The 24112-nt window shown below is 35.8% G+C and overlaps 1 protein-coding gene across 2 annotated transcripts; it reads right to left on the bottom strand.

Moving 5' to 3' along the window:
- Positions 1–1486: 1486 nt before the first annotated feature.
- LOC106051705 (uncharacterized) lies at positions 1487–23495 on the bottom strand. Of its 2 annotated transcripts, XM_056011108.1 has the most exons (14): positions 23422–23495; positions 22431–22519; positions 17807–17994; positions 15349–15556; positions 14776–15050; positions 13006–13102; positions 12332–12365; positions 12095–12145; positions 10592–10645; positions 10292–10360; positions 9243–9356; positions 6770–6883; positions 4460–4541; positions 1487–3155 (listed from the first exon to the last, which is right to left on the bottom strand). In XM_056011108.1, exons 5-14 carry the CDS (start codon positions 14792–14794, stop codon positions 3151–3153), a joined length of 639 nt encoding a protein of 212 aa, XP_055867083.1. In that variant the 5' UTR covers positions 14795–15050; positions 15349–15556; positions 17807–17994; positions 22431–22519; positions 23422–23495; the 3' UTR covers positions 1487–3150. The 2 variants fall into 2 exon arrangements, with proteins under 2 accessions (XP_055867083.1, XP_055867081.1); XM_056011106.1 differs by lacking the exons at positions 1487–3155; positions 4460–4541; positions 6770–6883; ... (4 more) ...; positions 12332–12365; positions 13006–13102 and having other exon boundaries at positions 14872–15050.
- Between the last annotated feature and the right edge of the window lie 617 nt (positions 23496–24112).

Raw genomic sequence — 24112 nt, 5'->3', positions numbered from 1 at the left:
TTGTTTCTCTTTAGCGAAACTCGACCCTGGCAGCGCCAGAGAATGACTACTCGTTCATTTCTAACATAATAATAATAATCTTTATTATCCGTAAGGAAATTTGTCTTACAATTTGTGCATTACACCAAACAAAAAACAGTATAACTATAAGAAACCAAAGTGTACATTCACACCAGACTCACTCATAATTTACATGTGACAAAGTTTATACCAGATTGTTCTTATTTAATGATTTGATTGCCAGGGGAACAAAAGAGTGTTTGTGTCTGTTTGTCTTTGCTATCGGTGTCTTGTATCTCTTTTGTGATGGTAAAATCACAAAATCCTGACACAAAGGGTGATTCTTTATTTCGAGGATCTTGTTAGCTTTTTTATAGATGTTTGTCTCAAACAACTGCCCAAATGGGGTTTGTTTTTTGCCAATGATTTTGCCAGCAGCATTTAGAATTCTATAAAGTTTATTCCTATTTTTAATGCTCAGATTGCCATACCAGGCAGTGATATTGAAACTTAAAATATTGCAGATGTGAGCGTGATAAAAACATAGCCAAGGCCTTTTCGCTAACATTAAACGAGGACAGTTTTCTTAGTAATCGTAATCTTTGCTGCCCTTTTTTGCTGATATAATCAGTATTTGCAGTAAAATTAGATTTACTCTAGCGGATATCGTATGATGGCCTAAGTATCCTGATCTATCCCTTTTTTGCAAACACTTGATCTACTACAGCGGTTCTCAACCTTTTAAGCTCGTCGACCCCTTTTTACAATACCCCACTCTGGCGCGAGCCCCCCCCCTCGCTCACACACACAGCAATAGAAGAATAGACATTTTCGATGGTCTTTGGCGACCCCTGGCTAATCGTCAATGGACCCACAAGGGAAACCCTGATCTACTAAGTAATACTCTGTTTCTTTGAAGAAACGTTTTTAATGTACGAGTTAATACATTAGCTCTCTTAATATTGTCAGAGAGACTGACACGAATTTTTAAGAGCTTGGCTTTTTTCTTTTATACAAGTGCAACAACCTCATTACCAGGAATCAAAATTAACACTAATAAACGCACACCTTTTTATGATTTGCACTATAAAAACACTAGTCTAAACAAGAACCACTGACATATTTAAAAAAAGCAATATTTGTTTTACTGAATTCTTTAAAATGTCCCATTAGATGTTTTACAACCCAAACTGTCCTGTTGTTAGACTCTGAAATGATACAAGCTATTTGAGATAGGGATCACTTCCTGGACGCTCTGGAAGGCCAGATAGTATTAGTCATTGCCAAATATTTCTTACGGGCCCTAAGCTATAGTGTTGTCTAGAGGCAAATCCGGCCTTCTACTTAAATCCAATGAATGATTATCTCCCCACCCCCCACATCCAAACCAAAAAAATAAAATAATTGAAGGCATATATAGTATATTAATATATAATTGCCACTTTGCATGACGCAGATGTAAAACAGTGAAGTAAAACAAAAAGCATACAAATATTTGTATTTTATTACGTATGTATCTACATTGATATAGATGAAATGCATTGTCTTTGTTAGTTTGGCATTATAATACTAATAACGTTTGTAAAATAATATGCATATTTTCAGGACCAATTTTTAAACAATGTAATCTCTGCTATGCTGACATCTCCGCTTGTAAGATCCACAGTGTGCTTCATAGAGAAAAGCACCGCCATAACACATAGAATACGGTATGGGGAAATGTGGAGGTGATATAAGGAAACCTTAAAAAATACATAAGAAAATGAAAAGAAGATTGCATGGAATCGTAATAATAACTAGACAAAATAAACAATGTCAAGCATTGCATATTAAAAATCCATGTTGCCTATTAATCAATAAAATTGTTTTGTGACACAAGAAATAGAGATATGAAATATGAATTTACACGTTCAAAAAAAGTGTAAAAATACAAATTATAGCAAGCTTTTGAAATACTAGACAATGCATACACTTCCCATAATACTGTAGAATTGATTAATTAGTAAGTTAGTAATTTAGGCCTATAGTCTACGACCAAATATGAAAATATCCAATATTTGTAAAGAAATTAATGTTCTTGGCAGTTATAATTGAAGCATGAAACAATATGCTAAAAACACAGTAGAAAGACATATATAATAATAAATACCCCCACAACGACAACATATTTGTTTCGTAGTTTGAAGCAAAGGCCATTTTGTTTTTACATCATGAAGATGATTAAAGTCACATATCGGAAAACAAAAGCAAAACAACAAAAAAAACAGGCCATGACGTCATCACAACCAATGTCAACCACCCACGTGACCTCAGTGCTATTCCTCTCTTTGCTAGCTATACTGAACAAAACATAATAAGGCATTTTCTTCAGCGTGAAGATCAGGGATTAGAGCACTTAATATCATTGGACCTCATTCACCAAATTACGAACGGTCACGTGATAACCATTGAGTTTTTTAAAAAAGACAAATACGGTCACGTGATTTCCGATGTTGATTCGAATTAGGTCGTAAGATGTATAGAAGAGATGGAGAAGCATGTGGCTCAATGTTGTTTGTTTACGATTGGTGAATGAGGTCCAATTACGAACAAGTGGGGACCCTTGAAAGCACATTGTAACACACTCTTCAGTGTCGAGTTTTAGTTAAGTTTCTAATATAAAGTGACACATCTGATGCTTTTCAGCTCACATGGATTTTGATTCTCACGAATGTATAATCAGATCTATCAAAAAGTGTGTAAATATACTGACACACACTACAAACAGATATATTGTATATTTACGGACTCAATCAGAAAAAAAACTTCTTGACGCTACGGTCGATATTTATATTTCGAGATAATGCTGACAATAAAAGAAATAACAAAGTACTAACATTCTTTATACCTATTTGCATATCATTGAACTTTTAAAAAGTGTTGTCACTCAAATTCTCTCCCCTCCCCCCTTTTTTTTCCTAAAAAAATAACTTAAGAAAAAAATCTCTTACTAATGTACTGTTACAAGCTTATCTTTTGTAACAATCATAACTTAATCTTTTAATAAAATACAGAAGATAAACAATTTGTTTAATGCAATACGATACTAATCCATATACTTTTTTTCATGAGCACTATTTCAATTAGTAGCTGTTTTTCTTCTGTCCTTGCTTATACTGTAAAGTAAAAGAATATATTTACAATTTATTATGAAATATAAGTATATACTTTATGAACAAATTATTTAAGAAACATTTCAAAGCCCATATGCCCATATTACAAGGTCCTCGAAGCTTGAAAAGACCTTCCTTCAGGGTACAGTACCAGGAAAAAACGAAGAAGAGGCAGACAGAGAAAGCGATGGGGAGACAACATAAAAGAACAGACAGAACAGTTATTGAAAAAGACAAAATATAGAGAGGAGTGAAGAAAGATGGTCAACGGATCATGTGTGGTGCCCCAACGGTCCAAAGGTGAAGTTGAAAACTTTAACTATTTATTTATTTTACTTAAAGGCTTCATTTATATTTCACACATCGTCATCAAACTCCATTTGAGTGAGGGCTTGAGAGGCTCAAATCCTCTCTTGCAAAAGCCCTGGACGGAAACCCTGCTGTCTTGCGTAGTACATACATGTCACCATACAGGTCGAGAATTTTTGGTTTCCCAGACCTGTCGAGACGGAGATCAGCAAGTCTGGGGCAGTCAATTAGAATATGAGGCACGGTTTCCTCTTCTTCCCCGCACAAAGAAATGTAAAAAAAAATACTTTAAAAAAAACAAAGCTTTTACAAACCTAGTTGTATTAATTAGTTAATGTTAATCAGTCATATTAGTCATGTTCCCAGTATTTAAATTTTGATCTAGAAATTTTTTAAATGCAAGGCTCAATCCTCCTCTGCCTCCTAAAGCCTATACATTAACCACTATGTCTTATGAAAAAAGGTTTTATAGTTATCTATTGTTAGCTACAAACTTTAAAGTGACGACCCACAAAGTATATTCAACTTATACCACTTTATCAGTCAAGTACAATATTTTTTCTCCTGTTCGAGAAAGGTTAATTAACTAATTGGTTGTTGTTGTTTTTTTAAATTGATTCTTGTTTGTCAGGTTAAAAGAAATTTCAGCTTAATTCCATATTGCGTGGGGGAGAAATAATGTGTAGCCTACAAACTTTTACCAGAGAGACAGGTAGACAGAAAGAGTGAGTAGAGATAAGCTTTGTACAAATATTTAAAGGAGAAATAAAGTTATTGTTTGCTTTCTTTCTTCCCCTCTGTCTCTCTTTCTCTCTACTTTCTCTCACTCTCTCTCTCTCTCTCTCTTACTCTCTTTCTATTTCTCTTTCTTTCCCTCTCTTTCTCTATTTTCTCTCTCACTCTCTCTCACTTTCTATTTCTCTCTTTTTTTCACACTCCCTCTCTCTCTCTCTCTCTCTCTCCCTTATTTAATACTTTATTAACATAGGTAAACAAACCTTTACTGGAATTCATGGCCGCCTTTGTCTCATACTCAGCCATTACTCGATCAAAGTTGTCCATAACTTCTTTTGGGTGATCCTGTAATATAATCAATTAATTGTCCATATTATTATTTTATTTGTTATAACAGTGAAATTCAAATTTATATCCGATAATCATAACAAAAGCGTATATTTCAATGTTAAATGTCTCACACAACAAAGGTCTTGCTTATAGTACACAATAGGAATATGTTTGTAAAATGTTTTAACATGTTTCGGATGTTCCTTCATAGTTGAAGATAATTTACTTCCAAGTCCAAACCTCCCGCAGGACGACGGGGGATGGGAGCGAGCAGGGTTTGACCATCAATTAGTCCGAACGACAGTCCAGTGAGCAATATAAGATGTATTTAATATAGATATGTGTTTGGGATGGGCAGCGTTCTAAAACAGGCCTTGCAATTAAATGTATCAGATACTCAAATTCAAGTGTTGCGGGGAGGGGGGCAGTGGAAAAAACGGAGGAAAGAGAAAAGTGATAATTCACAGGTCAGAGGTCAAGTGTGTTTGGGAAGGCCTTCCAATTAAACGTAACATATACTAGAATATACTGGCCATAGAGGGATTGCTGAGATTGTGGCACTTTTATTGAAATTGCAAAAGAAAATAGAGGTGCAGGATACAGCCAAAAGTATTAAGTGAGCATTTTGTAGTATGTACTAAGAAAGAACAGTCCGGGTCACGAACATAACAAAGAGACTATAAAATATTTGGAATGAAAACTGAAAAACAGAAGACTAGTCAGATAGTGTAAATAAGACCAGACCCTATTTGTTAAGGAGGAGAGTTGTGGGAGTGGGGGGTGGTGGACGACAAGTGCTCCTCACTTTTATGGGCTGGGCAAGTTCAACGTAGTAGATACTAGAATTAGCTGGCCAAAGGAATGTATTGGAAAGAGCTTAACTTAAGATCGTCATATTTTAATAAGTAAGAAAAATGGGACGGAATCCATGGGAAAATAAACAATATATAATTATAATTCGACTGTTCGTTTATACTGGAATAAACTAATACCTACATCTTATTAAGATTAATGCTAAAACAAGTTGACAAATCAATGAATTAAACGTAATCATATAAACAACAGACGAATAGATTATGATTCGTGGGTTATCAAACAAAAAGCACATTATTATTGTTCGCAATGTTAAGAGAAAAGGAGAATCAGGATTTGCTTTAATTAGGCAACAGTCAACTAAATTATTCTATACTAGAGTACAAGTCAATTAACGTTTGCTATCGTAGGCCAAAAAACAATTAAGGTAACCTCTATTAGACCGATATGAAGATTTAATCAAACTGGACCTCAAAGCAGTGGATATTGATGCTGACTACTGGGAAGACATAGCCCTAGACCGCACTATATGGAGAGATGGTGACCAAGAAAGCTATGGACAACGACAAAACATGGGCCTCAGCTCAGTAAGAATGGCGTACTATACGACATATGTCTGGCTACTCTACCACCAAAGCGAAAGCCAACTTAACCTGAAATATATGTGGACGGGAATGTCTCTTGAGAATAGGGCTCCGAATTCACGTGAAAAAAGTCTTCTTCGAGATAACTTTTACAACTTGAAGAACCCATTAGAACTCCAAATATTTAAGGTGTGATATAGCAAGGCATCAGTAAGGTGCCTAGGGCAACAAACTAAAGGAATGTCTTTAATTTTTTATACTATATACTCATCCTTTCAGAAATTTTTCTTACAAAAAAAGAAAAAAGTAAATAAATATAAAACCAGAATATAAAAATTGCACACGAAAATTGTAAGTTACATGAAGAAAAAAAGAAAGAATTCTGGGAAATGTTACATTTTGAAAACGGTTCAAGCTGTAGATAATTATTTAGTTAACTTTTAAACTGAAGTTTAACTACTTTCTACTTCATATTGTACAAATGACAACAGCTATTGGCCCCATGGATGACCTGCTGACCACTGTAAAAAAAACGCAAACTAAACTTGTATGACCATATCACAAGGTTCTCATAGCTCGCAAAGACCTTCCTTCAGGGAACATCACCAGAAAAAAAAAAGAAGAAGAAGACAGTGAAAGCGATTCGAAGACAACAATAAAGAATGCTGGGGCCTGTCATTGAACGAGATTCTATTCAAAGCATAAAAGTGAGGAATAGAGAAAGATGGTCGACAGATCGTGTTTTGCGCACCACCGGCTCATTAGGGATAGGTGAAGGTAAAGAGATACATTAAACAGTTAGTGTTAAATATTAGTACAAATGTAATGGGTTGCTGTAACATTTACCTTGTATGTCAATTCTATACATGATCTTGCCGGTGTTAGTTTTCCAAGTTGATTGGTAAATGTGTCTTGTGTTTCTTCACTATCAGAAGTCTCTAACGAAGTCTTTGCATCAATCTAAAAGAAAATGTTAACAAGTTAACAGAGTAGTAGGAAAAAAAATTCTTTGTTTTAAGAGCTAGCAAAATATATATCAAAGAAATATTTTTTTTTAAAGACGATTCTGCCTTTATTAAATAATAGATTTAAACCAAAATGGAACATTTTTAACCCGGCCTCTATTACCTCTCCTCACGAAAAAAAAAATCTGGCTAAACCTATACATAAATCTACTAAGAGTCAAAGTATATAAAATTCTAATGATAGGCCTATTGATCTAGACTTAGAAGCCGGTGCGCAAAAATTTTTCTGGACGTCAGTTTATTTATTAAACTCTTGAATGAAGAGGGCCCACTTGTGGGAATACCCGAAGACGTAGACGGTTTAAGATGAAAAAGGTCTAGTCCTCTTGTCAAATTAATGTTTCCTTACACGTTTGAGTCGTTTTCGAGAACCGGTTACAGGTTTTTCCACACAGGTTTTGCCTATGAATTTGCAAGCTGAATAGAGGATTTATTTAAAAAAAAGATTGTGAAAGTAAGTTACCATATAGCTCTAATCTCGCCTTACTTACCCCGCAGGCGTATCAACTAATTTGATAAAGAAACTGGAATAAAAATAAAATGTGTGGTCGCGAGGCCAAGTACGCTTGAACTTGGCTTGGCTTGGCTACCTATGAAGGGGACTCGAGGTTCGACACCCGACTCAAGCAGAGTTGTCTTGTTTGTTTTTTTTTTCATGTTTCGGATGTTCCTTCAGAGTTGAAGATAGTTTACTTCCTAGTCCAAACCTCCCGCAGGACGACGGGGGATGGGAGCGGGCAGGGTTTGAACCCTCGACCGTCGATAAATCCGAACGACAGTCCAGCGCGCAAACCGCACGACCAGGCAGCCTAAAGGCAGCATGGAAAACCTTTCTCCCAGATACCCCCTTCCCACCCACTGGACCACAAACTAGATTGGACCATAGCGCTCTAAGCATGCTATAAGCAGTAGAAGACTTATGTATTAATTTTTTTTTAACAAAAAAAAAAAAAGACTCACTAAAATATCACATCCTTTTAGTCTCACGTTCTGGTGTCGTCTGTCCTAACTAAGACCGAATGACGACAATGCCACCTATGATGCATCATTCACAAGCAATTGCTAAACTCTTCCCACCGTCACCATAGCAACGCACAGACACACACAGACACACACACACACACACTCCATAATAACCATTCAACAACTGCGCTGGGTTGGACACTTAACCCGCACTGGGGACAACCGCATGCGATTCTTTTGGGCGAGATTAAGAAGGACGGCGTAACAGAGGTTCTTTCCCCTTAATCTGTTTAAAGATCACGTCAAGCGCTGCTTTGCCCTCACTGGCACAGAGGAAGGTAGCTGGCTGCAGATGGACTCTGAAGGAGACAGTTGGAGAGCCTCTTGAAAGCCACGGCACACACACATTTGGGGTCAAATAAAAGGCAGGCACTAAATGCGTGAAGGGAATTTAAATACAAAGACTAAGACTAAGACTGCTTTATTGATCCTTACGGAAATTTGTTGTGATTACAAGGACTCTTTTCTCATATAAAGACATATCGGTTGTGATTAAATGATCCAATTACTGATGATTAACCTAATGACAAAAGACATTGGTAAAGGTCCACTATTTCGTTCCTGTTCTGTGAACAAAGTGTTTCCCCTTGTTTTAATGCCTCGATTATTTCTAAATTTAGAAACACCTATAACAGTTTTTCCCAAACTTTTCCCTAGGGTTCCGAAGAACAAAGTCTAGGAAACATCGACTAGCGCTGCAGTGTTTCCCAAACTTTTTTCTAGGGTTCCGAAGAACAAAGTCTAGGAAACAATAGCTTACGCTGCAGTGTTTCCCAAACTGTGTTCCGCGAGGCCTGAATATGTGTTTCATGAACTCCTGGAATAATGAACTCGTAGGCCACCACGTGAATTAATCTCCCTAAAAAAATAAGCAAAATGTTCGCTAAATACTCCAAATGTGCGAAGTATTCCATTTATTGTATTGTTTGGGAACCTTTCACCTATAGTATTCAACACTTCCAGTTAAAACTCGTTTTAAAATTGTGTACAAGAATTTGTATACAAAATAGTCTCTTTTTTTTAACAAAAGAATACGCATATGCGGGAAATATTTAGGAGCTGGTGGAACAGCAAAACTTTTTAATAAGTATTACATATATTTTTCACAGCTATAATTTGAGAAATAATATCTTTAAAATATCATGATATCAGATTTTTAAACCTTTTCTACTTTTTTTTATGAGATGCGGACGAGCGTGACGGTCCAATAGCGGCTTATAGTTCTTGAGGAACCATTAAACAAAATTATTATTTGTTGTCATGAGTTTTACCTGAAATTCAGAATGTGTAGATGTTTCTATGAGAGTCTGCAGTTCAGTGTCAGCTGAACAATGGTCTTGTGTACTTCCTTCATCAAGGTTTAGTAGCCTAGTCATGTCGTCAATCTAAAAGCAAAGTTTAGCTTTAGACCATTCAAAACAAACCATGAACTTTTATGCCGCCTCATTTTAAATCAGACTACCCGCAGTTTCCTTAGGAACAGTTTATATGTTACCTTTGATTGGAATGACCCGATTGAAAACGACCTACTAAACAGACTCACTTCTGGCCTGTGAAGTCTGTATCGCCTTACTCTCCACCCAGCTTCTTCTCCCCTACCCCGCACCTTAGAATACATGAATTTTGCCGGCTTTATAACGCTACCCTTTACAAAAATACATGATCTTGCAGGCGTTTGTTTACCAAGTTGATTGGAATATTTGTCTTGCGTTTCTTTACTATCAGAAGTCTCCGAAGTCTATTTCTCTGTACGGATACAAAGTTTTGAACTCAGTCCCCACAGATCTCAGACAAACAGCATTAAGAACATTAAGACCTTTCTGTTCTTAACATAAGACATATTCATTGTTCCATGTGCTAGGACAAACTTGTACAAATGCTCCTTCTTCCCTAGTGCTATTAGAGCTTGGAATATGTTGCCTGAATCAGCCAGGAATCATTGAAAATTTAAAAATCATTTTTTTGGTAAATTGAACCGTTGCGAATTTGATCGCAAAAATGGCTTAATTGCTATGTATACCCGAAACATAATAACAGATTACATTTTCGTTGTTTATCGGCTTCAGGAAATAGGAGACTTAGTGATTGTCACGTGGTAAGGAACATGATTTATTCATTTTTTAATGTAGATACACCTTACATTCTACTTTATATGATAGATGAGCGGATGAATTCCAATGACTATATTACTTTACATCCAGATGAATATATGACTATATTTAAATGACTAAATGAAATTATGATTATATGCTTAGATGACTATAAGATCAAATGACACCAAGAAATGATCACATGATAGTAACAAAAATAGACATCTCACTCTATTGTCCGGTCTGACAAGATCCTCCTCCAAATCGGGTAAGCTTCTATTTGGATTTAAGTTCTGTTTCTGTATATAAAATTTTATATATTAATGAATAGTTAAGGTTTTTTTAAAAAATTATATCACTTTATATTTCAATGACTATATGATAATACGATGATGTCCTTACAGCATTTTACACATTCATAACGTCACTTCAAAAAAAAAAATATATATGTATGTCTTATATTTAAAATGAAAATGGCTATACGTTTTAAAGACAATATGATATGATTCTATTCATTACTAGACACTCACTTCTCTTTTCAATGTGTCTGGGCCGCCATGGATAACTTTTACACCTATATTTCTCTGTCAATAAAAATGTATATGCAATTCTTTATCTAAATGACTAAAGCTATATAACTGAAATCTGTAAAACTATATTTAAACGTATAATACCTTCATATGACTCATAAATTATAATCCTTCATAAAAAGGTAGTTAGGTCTTAAAGTATATAGCTAAAGGAATTTAAAATTAAACTAGTCGACCCACGCGTAGCATACGCCGTTATTTAGTGACAAGTAAACACTTCCTGAAAGACACAGTGGTCCAAATGTGGTGGGGTGGGAAAACGACTGTAAGTGAATGAAAAGAAGGAACTCTGGAGAAAGCAACATACCTGACCGAAAACAAGTTTTGGAAGATATTGACCTTGTGCTTTTTTAATTGCCATGGTAAAGACTAATCTAACAGGGAATTGTCTGCGCATAAAGAATAATTACAAATTTGAATCTAATGGAGTTACGGATATCATGGGAATAAGGACAATTTGTGAGGTAGTAGCTGCGATAGTTTTACACTCCAATATCTTGCGGTGAATACAACCGCTAAATAGCAGGGATATGGAGAGACGTTGACCCGGATTGTAAACTCGAGGAGGGTCATGCGGAGGTTCTCGGAAGTGAATAGTGATGGTAGCGGGAAGTATTTGAGACATCGACACAGTTTCAGCCTCGCCACCATTAAATGCCGGAAGTATTTATGTAGACAGCGTATTGTCCAGCAGACTGTATCTGTGAGTAAGAACAACGGACAGCCGTCGCCATAGTTATCCCAATGCTCGCAAACAAAGCTTACAGCCATCAGAACAAAGCTACAGAAAAAATGCAACCATTTTAATGACACCAGATATTCACATGTGTAAAAAAAAATACAAACATAAATGTAGTCATGTGTATAGAATGTATAAAGAGATAGATTACTTGTGCTCCTTCCCCCTCCCTCTTTTTTTTTTCTGAGCCGTGCTCTCTGTCGCCTCGATAGTTATGTGGGGTAACTCTAGTCCGACTTGCTACTGAGCATGATCTATATAGGAAACATAATTTTTATGATATACTGTAACACTTCGCTACACGCAAGGCTTGTAAAATAGTTCTGTACGTAGTAAAGAATGAATACAATGCAAAAGATGAATTTTATTTTCTAATACAAACTCTTAATTTTCACTTATTATCCGTATCCCTACCCAAACTGGGCCACGTGAAATCCGTTTCGCATAGGGACCCACAATGGTTAGGTACGGCCCATCTATTTAGTGGCGTGTGAATACTAGGCCTACTTGTTCTCCCCCCCCCCTCTTTTTTTTTTCGCCGCTTAAGTTACAAGGGGTAACTCTAGTGCGACTTGCAGAAATAAAAGAGTGATCTTTCCATGACTTCTTGGTGGTGTCAGGAATGGTTGAGCCATGAAGAGAATTACATATATATATAAATATTTGTATAATCTTACTATGAAGTTTTTAAATTGATAACTTACTTCATTTTCCAATGACGACTCAAGGTCGATTACACGATTGGGTGTCTCTCTCTGAATATAAAAGTTTAACATTTGTAATTGTAATTGTTTCAAGAATTTTAAAATATCACCGGAGCTAAATGTATTCAAATATACGAGAAAATTAATATCATCTATATCATTTTAATCTAATTTATTTTACTAACTCCTTAATTAGAAAGGGTGAAAAGTTAGACTAGAATTCAACAAATATCTTACATGTGCACATTTCCATCTATAAACGACAACTGCGCTGTAACATAAATACCAAAATTGTATTACACAGATATTGATCTATAAATAATTGTATACGTTTCATAAATAGCAATATAAAACAGATATGTTCAGCTTTCATACTCCCACTGTATAAATAAATATAACGCTTAATTAACCAATACACATGAAATGAAGGTGTAAGGACTCAATAGCAAGACGCGTAGAAGTTGGGTTTAACTGGGTTTTACCTTAGTGACGCGACAGTACATTTAAAAAGTGAGAACGGAAATAGATTAGAAAGGATTAACGGACGAAAGACGAAGAGACAGTGATGACGTCGACAGTAAATATTCTAGTTTACAAGGCTGGACAATTTCATTTTACACATTCCTCGTTCCATATGCTAGGACAAATGTGTACAAATGCTCCTTCTTCCCTAGTGCTATTAGAGCATGGAATGGGTTGCCTGAGCCAGCCAGGAAAACCAGTGACTTGGCAGAATGTAGGTCATTGGTTAATATGCATGACTACATGCATGACGCATAGGACGTAATCATCTTCTTTTTTGAAGTAACGTCTGTATTATATAAGATAAGATAAGATATACATTTTGAACCCATGAAATGTCTACGAGGTATTGGGAGGGAGTGTAAAAACAAAAAACAAAATATTCTTACATGACGACAATCGCCACAACTAGAACTCCCACCACAACTCCTATAATTATTACAGTGTCATTGGATGCTTCCAAAACCTCGAGTGACGTCACAGTGGCTGTAAGGAAAAAAACAACTTCTTATTTGTTTCTTTACTTTCATTCATTTTTTTTTAATAGTAAGAGGTTTAGTTGTGTATGGCTTCCTTAAGTCCTGAAGCGACTATGGATCATCTTTTAGAAATGAGATGAATGCCTGGGCATTAGTTATGGTTGGAACGATGTCGCCGACACAGTTGTTTCCCCCTCCCGCTTAGCCATCCAAGCAACTTTTAGATTCTCTGAAGGTTTAGTCAAATAAGAATCTAGGATATGAATGCTTTTGATCGAAAGCACAAGATTCCCATGTAAACAATGCTATTTTATAGTTTACATTTGAAAGATATTAAAACAAAAAAATATTAACAACAAAAGTTAAAATATATATATAATTTTTAAATAAAGCTTATATTAAGCGTAGTTTTATTAATTAGTTTGGATCAGTCATGTAATTAAATTTATAATAGATCTAGACTAACAACAATAAAACTGCAATTGGAAATGTTTGTACCAGTCGTTTTTGTCAAACGCTATTTCATGCTTTTAACTTTGCTCGATACGCTATGATCCTAGCACTTATCAGGACCAGTTAAGACTAAGACTAAGACTGCTTTATTGATCCTTACGGAAATTTGTTGTGATTGCAAGGACTCTTTTCTCATACAAAGACAACCCAACAGAAAAATACACATAAATAGTGTCAGTTGGGAAAGGCGTTGGCGGAGAAAGAAGGAAATATCAGTGTAAAGATTATTGTGAGCGCTTTTCAAATGCATTTATTTTAAAAAGTTAAGCCCCATTAAGCCATCACACTGACCATTATGACAGGAAGTGTTTATGGAAATTGAAGGTTTATAGTTATCTATTGTTAGTTTAAAACTTTAAAGAAGCCACCTATTTCTTTCTACATTGTTTAACAGGGACTAATTCAACTTATAATTCAACATATACCACCATATTAGTCAGAACAATTTCTTTCCCTGTTCGATGTCAAACAAAATAATTAATATAATAATTAATTACCAATAACTAATTAACAATTTGATTTTTTATTGTATTTTGTGTTGTCCGGTATTAGAAATAATTGCGCGAAATTTTAACTTGATCCGATATTGGTTGTGGGAGAAATAACGTGTACAAGATTTTTCTTTACCAGAAAGACATGCAGACAGAGTTGATATAAGCTTTGTACACATTTTGTAATGTTTACATGATAAACATTAATGCTACATTTTTTTCAAATAATCAAAACACCTTCAAAGTTTTTTGTTTGACTGAATAAATATTTGTGTCTCGTTTTTTTTTTTTATTTAGTTACGTTTAGGACATCCCGAATTAGATCATTTCGTCCTAGACCAAACTTTCGTCAGGTCGACAAAAGAGGTTAGCGGCAAGGATTGAACTAGGAACCATTGTGAACCATTTTTTTTAAAGTTTTGAACTAAATAATGTAAAAAAAATGTCACTTTCCAAATTTAAGGACTTTTACTTCTCTTGAATAATTTTATATTGACATTTTTCCAAATTAGTTTTTTTTCTCTTGACAAGTCACATTTAAAATAGCTTACACATAAGCAATTATGTGTTCATATATAATTACATTTGAGTTAAAGTAAATTAGTCCAATATCTTTAATGTTAGTTAATATTTTAAATTCAATTCTTGTTTAATTAAGTGATGTTAAATGGCTTACTTATTTGACATGTATACATTTCTTGAAAATTATTTTTGTTGCACCGTGAACGCCTGAGTACCACAGTGATATTAGAGTCAGATTCAACACTGTCTTCAAAGAAGATATGTCCGTTGCCAACTATACGTGATCCATTGTCAGCTCCAACCAGCAAGGGCCCCTCATGCCTGTACACCTTGCCTCAATTTTGAGATTTTTGCCGTGTATTGTTTTCATACAATGTTCCCCTACTGGCTCGTCATTGATGGTCAAACTTGTTTGGACAGTATGACTTTCTGTTGGAAATATAGAAAAAGATCATTTAGAAAATGTGCTGTTTTGCCTCTGTTACACACACCTTCGATATGCATATGTGTGGCCGAGAGGCTTAATTCGCTTGGCTATCTATCAAGGGGGCCAGAGTTTGAAACCCGTCTTGACCAGGACCTGGACATGGAGTTAGGGTACGGAGTCGAAAAGCTCAGTAGATTTCTGAGTTTATGAGTTGAAGCATGCCATCTCAATCCCTGGACAAAGATGGGTGTTATGCTATAGTCATCTAATTAATATTTCATAAATAGTTATTATAATTACCTCGCCAAGAAGACAAGGAAGTTTTGGTAAAGACCGAGGTCGAGTTTTTCATCATTAGATAAGCCCTGACAAGCCCACTCATTTCAGTTGTCACGGGGCTGATATTAACAACAAATTGATACGTGTCTGCTGCTTGAGTTGGTTGACAGTAGCAAATGTCGGAGACTGAATTGCTTGCACATTGAGATCTTGTATCCACAAGACACAGCTAGAAAAAATAGAAGCTTTGATGGTTAGAAAACGTATTAAATTCAAACAATTCTTAGAAACTTCCTATTTTATGTTATATTCTTTTGTTTTAAACAGTTATTTTAAAATTATAAAGATAAAACTCAGTTGAATTTTTATAATTAAAAAAATCTATGATATATTGATTTTGCTTATAGTAGTAATAGCGACAGAATAAAACACCAAAGAATCAAAAGACAGAAAAACGAACTAAAAATTAAATTTATTTTAAGACATCAAACTTATGCAAAAGCCTACTATCTTAATTAAGGTTATACAAAGGTTATACAAATCGGTTACATTAAGAATCGGCACGGCATTGTCACATATACAGATGTACCGGAAATAGTTACATTTTGTGTTTGCTTAGCAACAGATTCATAGGACGTAATTTGTTTATATCACTAATATGGTTATATTACATTATTGTTTGTTGTGAATGTTTTGTGAGAAAGTACTTGAAAGGATGTGACGTAATAAAATGATAGTCATCAATGTCTACTTATATTAAAACAAAGTCTCTGTTTATTATGTGTTATTATTAATGTCTACAGCATTTTATTTATTTCTCTGTGACAACAGAACATAATTATCTTCTTTTACGAAAGCTCGTTTGTAATGTATAAGATTCATACATTTAAATATCCACTTAATAGCGATACGCTTAGCTTAGACACACTGTATAGGCCTTCCAAACTTTTCTTTATTCATATCTACAATCGATTTTTGGCTTTGTTAATTCTTAGTGTCACTTGATTCAATAAAAAGTTCAAATATCGACTGAATTTCCATAAATATGTGGCCATGGAACTCGTAGATATCAGTTAGCTAGTGACCTTTTTTTCTATTATCTCAAGAAACCTTTGGCTAAACTTTATTAATCTCTGAATAAAAATCCTATTTTGTCCTTTGTTTAAAAATTATTGTCTTACTGATATTTAAGGCAGAAAGGGAAGGGGAAGTGGCTTTTGCAGATAATAGAAGGTATTGATCTTAACTTGAGACGTTGAGACTCTTGGTAGACACCTTTTTGACTCGAGTGTCTAGGCTCATCGCTTACTTCCCATTATGAAGACAGTCTCTTACAACCAGACCCTGGAGATTGGCAGTGTTCTCTTTTACCGTCTCCGTTTATGGAGAGAGATATTCCATTTCTCCTTCCGGTTCCGCAAGGTTGTCATTGCCGGAAGTGGTAATGGGTATAAGCACGCCACTACCTATAAAATGCTTTCATGCGTCTCAAATAGCCTCTGACAACCAGTCCAACCTCTGGCCTTTACCTTTGACTCAGATCTTGAGTCAGTCGAAACTGTTTTTACTAGCAGAAGAAGTGGGGAAAGACAGTAACTCTCGCCTAAACAACTAAGCTCGGGCCGGCTGGCTACCCATCTAGAAGGAAAACCCTGAATTCAAACCTCTGCTGCCTGGTGTGGGGGCGACATCGTTCCGACCACAGATAATGCATAGGCATCCAAGTCATTCCCGTGAGATGATCAATAATCGCTTTGCGACTGAAGGAGGCCATAAGTCCTCATCCCTATTCGCCGTGCTGTCTTTCAGGGTAAAGACAAATTTCGAATTCAGCTTCGACACGATGTAACAATTAGCAGGTAGAATTGAGGATTACCAGCGACTCTTCTATCTCAGAAAGCTAAGAAAATTCAACATAGACAAAACAATAATCAAACTTTTTTACACAGCAACCATCAGCAGTCTTATTAACTTTTCCATCACCTGCTGGTATGGTAATACTTCACTAGCACAAAGACTTAGAATAAATAGACTAATTAAAAAAGCATAGTATATCACTCAAGTACAACTACCATCTCTTGAAGAGCTTTTCCAAGAAAGATGCCTTTCCAAATCACTCACGATTCTTAAAGACAACATGCATCCCATTAAACCACTGTTACATAAGATCTATACGAAGTGGTCGTCTCCTTTCCATTAGGACTAAAACTGAAAGATTTAAAAACTGCTTTATCCCACTTTCGAGTGTTACAAAATCAGCTGTCGTCATCGAGAAGTACATAGACATCAAATTTTTTAAAGCGCTGGTTGTGAATGTGTATGTGTTTCGTGTGTGAATGTTGTTGGAATTTTTAATCAATATTGTTATTGTACAGTAGTTACGATGAGCTTGTCAACTGTAGTCAAACTGAATTTCCATTAGATTGGATCAATAAAAATTATCTCATCTTATCTTTTCTTATTAAGATATTTTTATTACCAGTTTGAAATCGTTTGAAGTATCGGATTTCTGGTCAAAGACGATGTAGCTGGTCCAGTTCGATTGTGTAGGTAAGTGCGCTTGACCCCTCAGTACGATACTGTTTGAACCTGGTTGATGAGTTTCAGTGCATTCATTTGTGTCTTCAGCAATGTTCTCATAAAACATCACAGTTTGCCCTAGTGTACCTACAAATTTGTCAACAGGTGGAAACATTTTCTTACATTAATTCACTACAAAACAAATATAAAAGCATAGTAGTATAGTAGTATATTATAGTATAGTATAGTATTGTTATAACCCTATTGGCGTCGAAAAAGGGTTAACTATAGGCTCAGCTGACACACACGTGAATCACTCAGGTCAGCGGGGCCATGGACAAGGGACAGTACTACGATTACACGATTACACGCAAATATGACCAATGTTATGGTCATGTGATCGAAAGCCTGCGTGTACGAGTGACAGTGTGTAGGAAAGCCAGATAGTTCAAGACCGGAGAGCGTCGAGACCGGGACTGTTAGTCGGCCATGAAGTCGGTCCTGGTTGAGTCCTCATGTGTTGATGTGCAAGTCCAGAAAGAGAGACAGTAGAGTTTTGTACGGTGATGTACAGAGTGACATTTTAGTTGTTGATGTGTTTGATGCCAATTGTCTAGTATTGGCTGTTACCTACTTATTCACTCATTATTAAAGTACCCGATATTGTGGAGCCTTGTTGTCAAGTTCTTGATGTGTTGATGTGTTGTGTTGTGTTTAGCAGTGTTTACAGAAGACCTGATTAAGGGAGAGAACGTAACACTGGTGTCTTGAAGTGGGATTTTCTATGGCTTCTGTAAAACTGCTAGATGAACTGAATTTGAAAGAACTGAAACAAGAGCTGAAATGGCGAGGACTGAAGTACTACAAAAGGAGCAACGAAACTCTTAAAGAACGTCTCCGGCAAGCCCTGGTGGATGAAGAGGAAGATCCAAACACGTTCCTCTTTGAACTCGAACCTGATGTGGTAGAGCTCTTGATTACATTTCAAAAACAGATGTTGGCTGGCTTTCAGAATGTGATTAAGGGTGACTTGCAGAAAGAGACAGATGAAGAAACCAGAGAAGAGACCGAGACCAATAGATCAACCAACGGTTTTGCTGCAGAAATGAGTGCCTCCATCAGCCAGACAGAACAAGACAACGTTGTGTCTCTCCCCAAGCTCGTAGCTGAGGACATTAAAGACATCTGTCAATCTGCCAGTGCTGATGAGAAGAACTCAAATCTTGATGGCTGCACCCAGATGTTTGGCAAGAACGTTATGTGTCGAGCTCCGCAGGGAGAACGCCAACTCCAAGGAACCCATCGGCAAGGTCTGCACCCAACAGACGTTTGTCCTGCTGACGAGACCATAGTGAGAAGCCCTGATGATGGTCAAGTAAGTGAACTGGAGCCTGATGCTGAAGATGAGGGTCCTTCGCAAGTGGAGTGCTGCCAACTTGCTCCACTAGTTTGCCCTCCGGACAAGCCTGAAGATGATGTGTGCCACTATTTCCTCTCCTGTGGACCTGATACCCATTCCCAAATCCCATCTCTTGAAAGCCCTATGAAACAACCTGATAGGCCAACGATCTTGGTGACCCCAGTCCTGACATCTTATCCCTCCCCATGTGCTGGCTGGCTGCCTTCAGTAGTGAGCGACCAAAGAAGGCGATGGTTGCTGAATCCAAAGTGCATGGCGATGCAACCACGACGTCTGTGCAACCAGGTGAAGGTCAACTGGAGCAGAAGGAGAAAGAGACATACGCAGACTACAGCACAGATGGCTCCATCGAGATGGCAATATAAGCCTATTGTCGCCCCCACCGATAAACCTCCTCCTGCATCGATTCACCTCCACTGCCCATGTCGTGTGATAGATTTTGTCCGGGACGGACAAATCTGAGAAGGGGGCAGTGTTATAACCCTATTGGCGTCGAAAAAGGGTTAACTATAGGCTCAGCTGACACACACGTGAATCACTCAGGTCAGCGGGGCCATGGACAAGGGACAGTACTACGATTACACGATTACACGCAAATATGACCAATGTTATGGTCATGTGATCGAAAGCCTGCGTGTACGAGTGACAGTGTGTAGGAAAGCGGCAGTTCAAGACCGGAGAGCGTCGAGACCGGGACTGTTAGTCGGCTATGAAGTCGGTCCTGGTCGAGTCCTCATGTGTTGATGTACAAGTCCAGAAAGAGAGACAGTAGAGTTTTGTACGGTGATGTACAGAGTGACATTTTAGTTGTTGATGTGTTTGATGCCAATTGTCTAGTATTGGCTGTTATCTACTTATTCACTCATTATTAAAGTACCCGATATTGTGAAGCTCTTGTTGTCAAGTTCTTGATGTGTTGTGTTGAGTTTTAGCAGTGTTTACGGAAGGCCTGATGATTAGGAAGAGAGATCGTATCAGTATGTTAAAAACCAGCATAGACACCAACTTGCATTAACTCAAATAGAAGAGAGCACCTGGCTAAGGTCGACGTTGCTATGAAAACCCAAAAAGTGCCACGGGTTACGCATTTGAGGCCAAAAAAAAATAAAAGCATCAACTGCCGAGGACAGACGTAGACGGCGAAAAGAAAATAATTCGATCACTGGATGTGTCTTCCCGATGGTCAGTATTAATGTTCACTGTTTTTAGGACCCGTTTTATTTTAGCAATATACCACAATATAACTTGCATATGTAGTGGCTTCTGAGTACTATGAAATTTTTAAAAAGATTTAACTGACCTAATAATTCTCTTTATGGATTTTCGTCTTTTTTGTTTTGGAATACATAAACACTGTCATTTAGAAGTGAAGTCTTTGGATATATTATAGTGCTTAGGAGCGACCAAGTAACGTATATGTAACTTTATAAGATGAGATCATGGATTCGTCAGAAAAGATACATATCTACCTGATACACCATTACTTCAATGTTTCAACTGTTATCTTAAACAAGATTTTTTTATCATTGTCAATTCTTGTTTAAATTATTCTTGCGAAACATATGGAACGGATAAAACTTCTCTGCGGTTCGGATTTGGCCCCCGGGCCGTACTTTGCCCAACACTGATTTAGTAGGTATCAGCGCGTTCTTGTTATTGTTTATTTCGTGTTACTAGGAAATCTCTCCAATCTTCCTAGTTTCATTTTCTCACGTTTTTGTTTATAAGCTTCTATTCTATAGTCACCATTGATTCCTATCGATCTCTTTTTCTCTCTTACCGAATTGTATTGAATAAAGAACGTTAGTGGGATCTTACAAATCAAAGTGTAAAGAAAGAGCAGATAACTTTTAGCTCGTCTAAATAGAAGAGCTGTATGATAATTATAATATTTAAAAAATTAAAAAAACTACGAGTGCAAAGAACAGGCAATGAATACACGTCAGTCTTTCTCGTTTCTTTTTTATTTTGTTTGTTTGCAAATGTCCGAGAGGCGTTGTCGAGGTTCGCTTGCTTAAGCTTATAAAATTATCTACATCTTTAGTAAGAGTAACAGTTTTTCTCGAACTTAACATCGTAATTAATTGGTCTTTCATTACTACAAAGACTCGTATTTCTTTAACGCTATGTCATTTCATAGTTCCCTACATTTTTTTAACGATAATGAAATGTTATTTAAAAAAAAAATCTAATACATTTTTTACGGTCACACATTTTATGTTGTACACTTATTGGTGTGACATTTAACTCTTTCTCTCCTAATTAACGATACCATCATTGATTTGACCTCATTAAATTAATTTTTTGTTTTATAAACTTGTGTTATATAGAAAGAGCTTTCATTCTCCTATAATTCTATACCAAAAGTAACGTTTTCTGATTACCAACAAAAATGTTATTGAAGTTAAATCCTAATAGGGTAAAATGTACAAATGTGAAAAATAAATGATACTGTCAGAAAATGGAAAATAATTACAGATATAAAGAGTTAATATCTATCAATGGACTAAATTTTGTTTGTTTACGATTGGTGAATGGGGTCTATTGTTAGGATTCAATAACTTATACGTCTGCTGTTCACGCCAATCTAACCAAAGAACCACAATCATGTTTAAACAAAAAAAAAAAATTCTGTTACTGGCACTCAAAAGCGACACCATACATCAGTGGTTCCCAAACCTTTTTCGGGAAAGGAACACTTCTCACATTCTGAGTTATTAGCGGAACACTTTGCTTATTTTTAGAGAGATAAATTCACGTGGTGGCCCACTAATGAATTAATCCAGTAGTTCGTAGTAGTCAGGTGTCACTGAATACAGTTTTGGACAAACATACATGACTTCCTTAAATATATCTTTACAAGTCTTGCACAGTTATATGTACATAATAACTAGCTCATCTTAAAACACATCAACACTATTCTATGATCTTCCAAAACAAATACATTCCTCATAGGATTACTCAATTTAGAACCCATTTTTTTTTTGCTCTGTAGACGACTAGCCTCTTTTTTGATCTCACCATCAGAAATTTTAAAATGCAAGAGTAACTATGTATGTACATTGCTATTTGTGATATTAATTAGGTTAAATCCCTTTGATGAAATTATAATAGCATGTGACACTATCATTTTAAAATATCAATTTATTATATTATTCCTTACCTTTGACGTTAATAGCACACAGAATTGTGAAACTGAAAATTAAAGCATTAGCTTGTGCCATCGTTAAGGAATCTGTCATTGTGGTTCCCCTAGTAAGAAATTAATAATAGTCGAACTATCAAATTAAATATTAATTAACAAATATTAGCATAAGTTAACTAACATTAACAAAAATTAACTTAGGAATTCCATGAACTATCAAATTAAATAATAATTATAAAAAATTAACGTAAGTTAAGAAACAATAACAAAAATGAAATTCGGAATTCTTGATGCCCAATCATGATGCCATAAATATGTATGAATACAAATTAAACCGACCGCATGTGGACTACGGTTATGTCTGCGCTGGATGTGGCAAAATAGGTCACAGAAGGGACTGCTACCACATAGAATACAGAAGTCCTTACTGTTCCGTTCCGCAGACATGTCTAGTTATTACTACATGTAGAGAATGTTTTTGAAATGAATTGTGAAATAGTAATTGATTAGTCTATGGTATGTCGCATTTAAATGTTGTTTTTTACCATCCAGCAAATTAGCTGTCAAGAATTGAGGTCACTATCTAAATCCAGTGGGTTGTCAGACATGGATTCACGTTCAGATCTATTATTTGGTATGGATTTTTTATCCTTGATTCAGGTCCATGCCACCCTTTTTTTTTTTCAATTCGACACATTTTCGTGCGTCTAAATGTGTATTGCATATCTGCAAGTAAATAGTCCATGTCATTGCCTTGCCTACACAACACTCTAGTACGCAACTATCAAAGAGAACTATCGAGTTCTTATCCTGAGTGTAGCACTACCATTATACAACTAAAAAATGTTACTTCTTTAAATCACTAATATATATTAACTAGAGGCTCATTATCTACTGTATTCCTCACTAATCTTCGGACTGGAAGACAAGCCTTATTATCTATGTTAAAAAGAGTTGTATTTTTCTTGAATGTTTTTGCTACAAGTCCTGTAATGACAAATATATTTACATGTATACTGTTACGGTCTATTCAAGAATACTGTCTTTAATGTCAATAAGACGATACTTATCCTGTGGTGCACGGCTCGCTTATAAGTGTGATACCAAAATACTAGTCTATATATAGAGAGGTAAAATAAATATCGGGATTCACAATGATAACATAAATTTTTCTGTATTTTGAATGGGAATTACAAATACATGCTGACTGCATAGAGCTACACTGTGCTACAGGGTATATGACTAATAGATCTTTCTTTGATACATAATTATAATGTATTAAAGTATATAATAGTAAAGTAGCAAACGCTGTGTGTAAGCAAATATTGTAAAAGGTTGATTAAGTTTGATTGGGACAGAGAGAGTTTAAATTTACTTCTTTATTTTAGTGGGCAATATAAGAATGGCTGTTTATGTAGTCGTTGCCAATATAATTCTTGAATAAGTTCGAAAATATCTCTCCCTCTCTCTCTCTTTCTCTCTCTCTCTTTCTCTCTCTCTATATCTATCTATCTATCTATCTACCTACCTATCTTTCTATCTATCTATCTACCTATCTATCTTTCTATCTACCTATCTAACTATTCATCTATCTTCCTATCTATCTATCTATCTATCTATCTATCTATCTATCTATCTATCTATCTATCTATCTATCTATCTATCTATCTATCTATCTATCTATCTATCTATCTATCTAC

The sequence above is a fragment of the Biomphalaria glabrata genome, chromosome 14 (assembly GCF_947242115.1).
Source record: "Biomphalaria glabrata chromosome 14, xgBioGlab47.1, whole genome shotgun sequence".
NCBI lineage: Eukaryota > Metazoa > Mollusca > Gastropoda > Planorbidae > Biomphalaria > Biomphalaria glabrata.
This window is presented reverse-complemented; position numbering and strand designations above follow the sequence as displayed.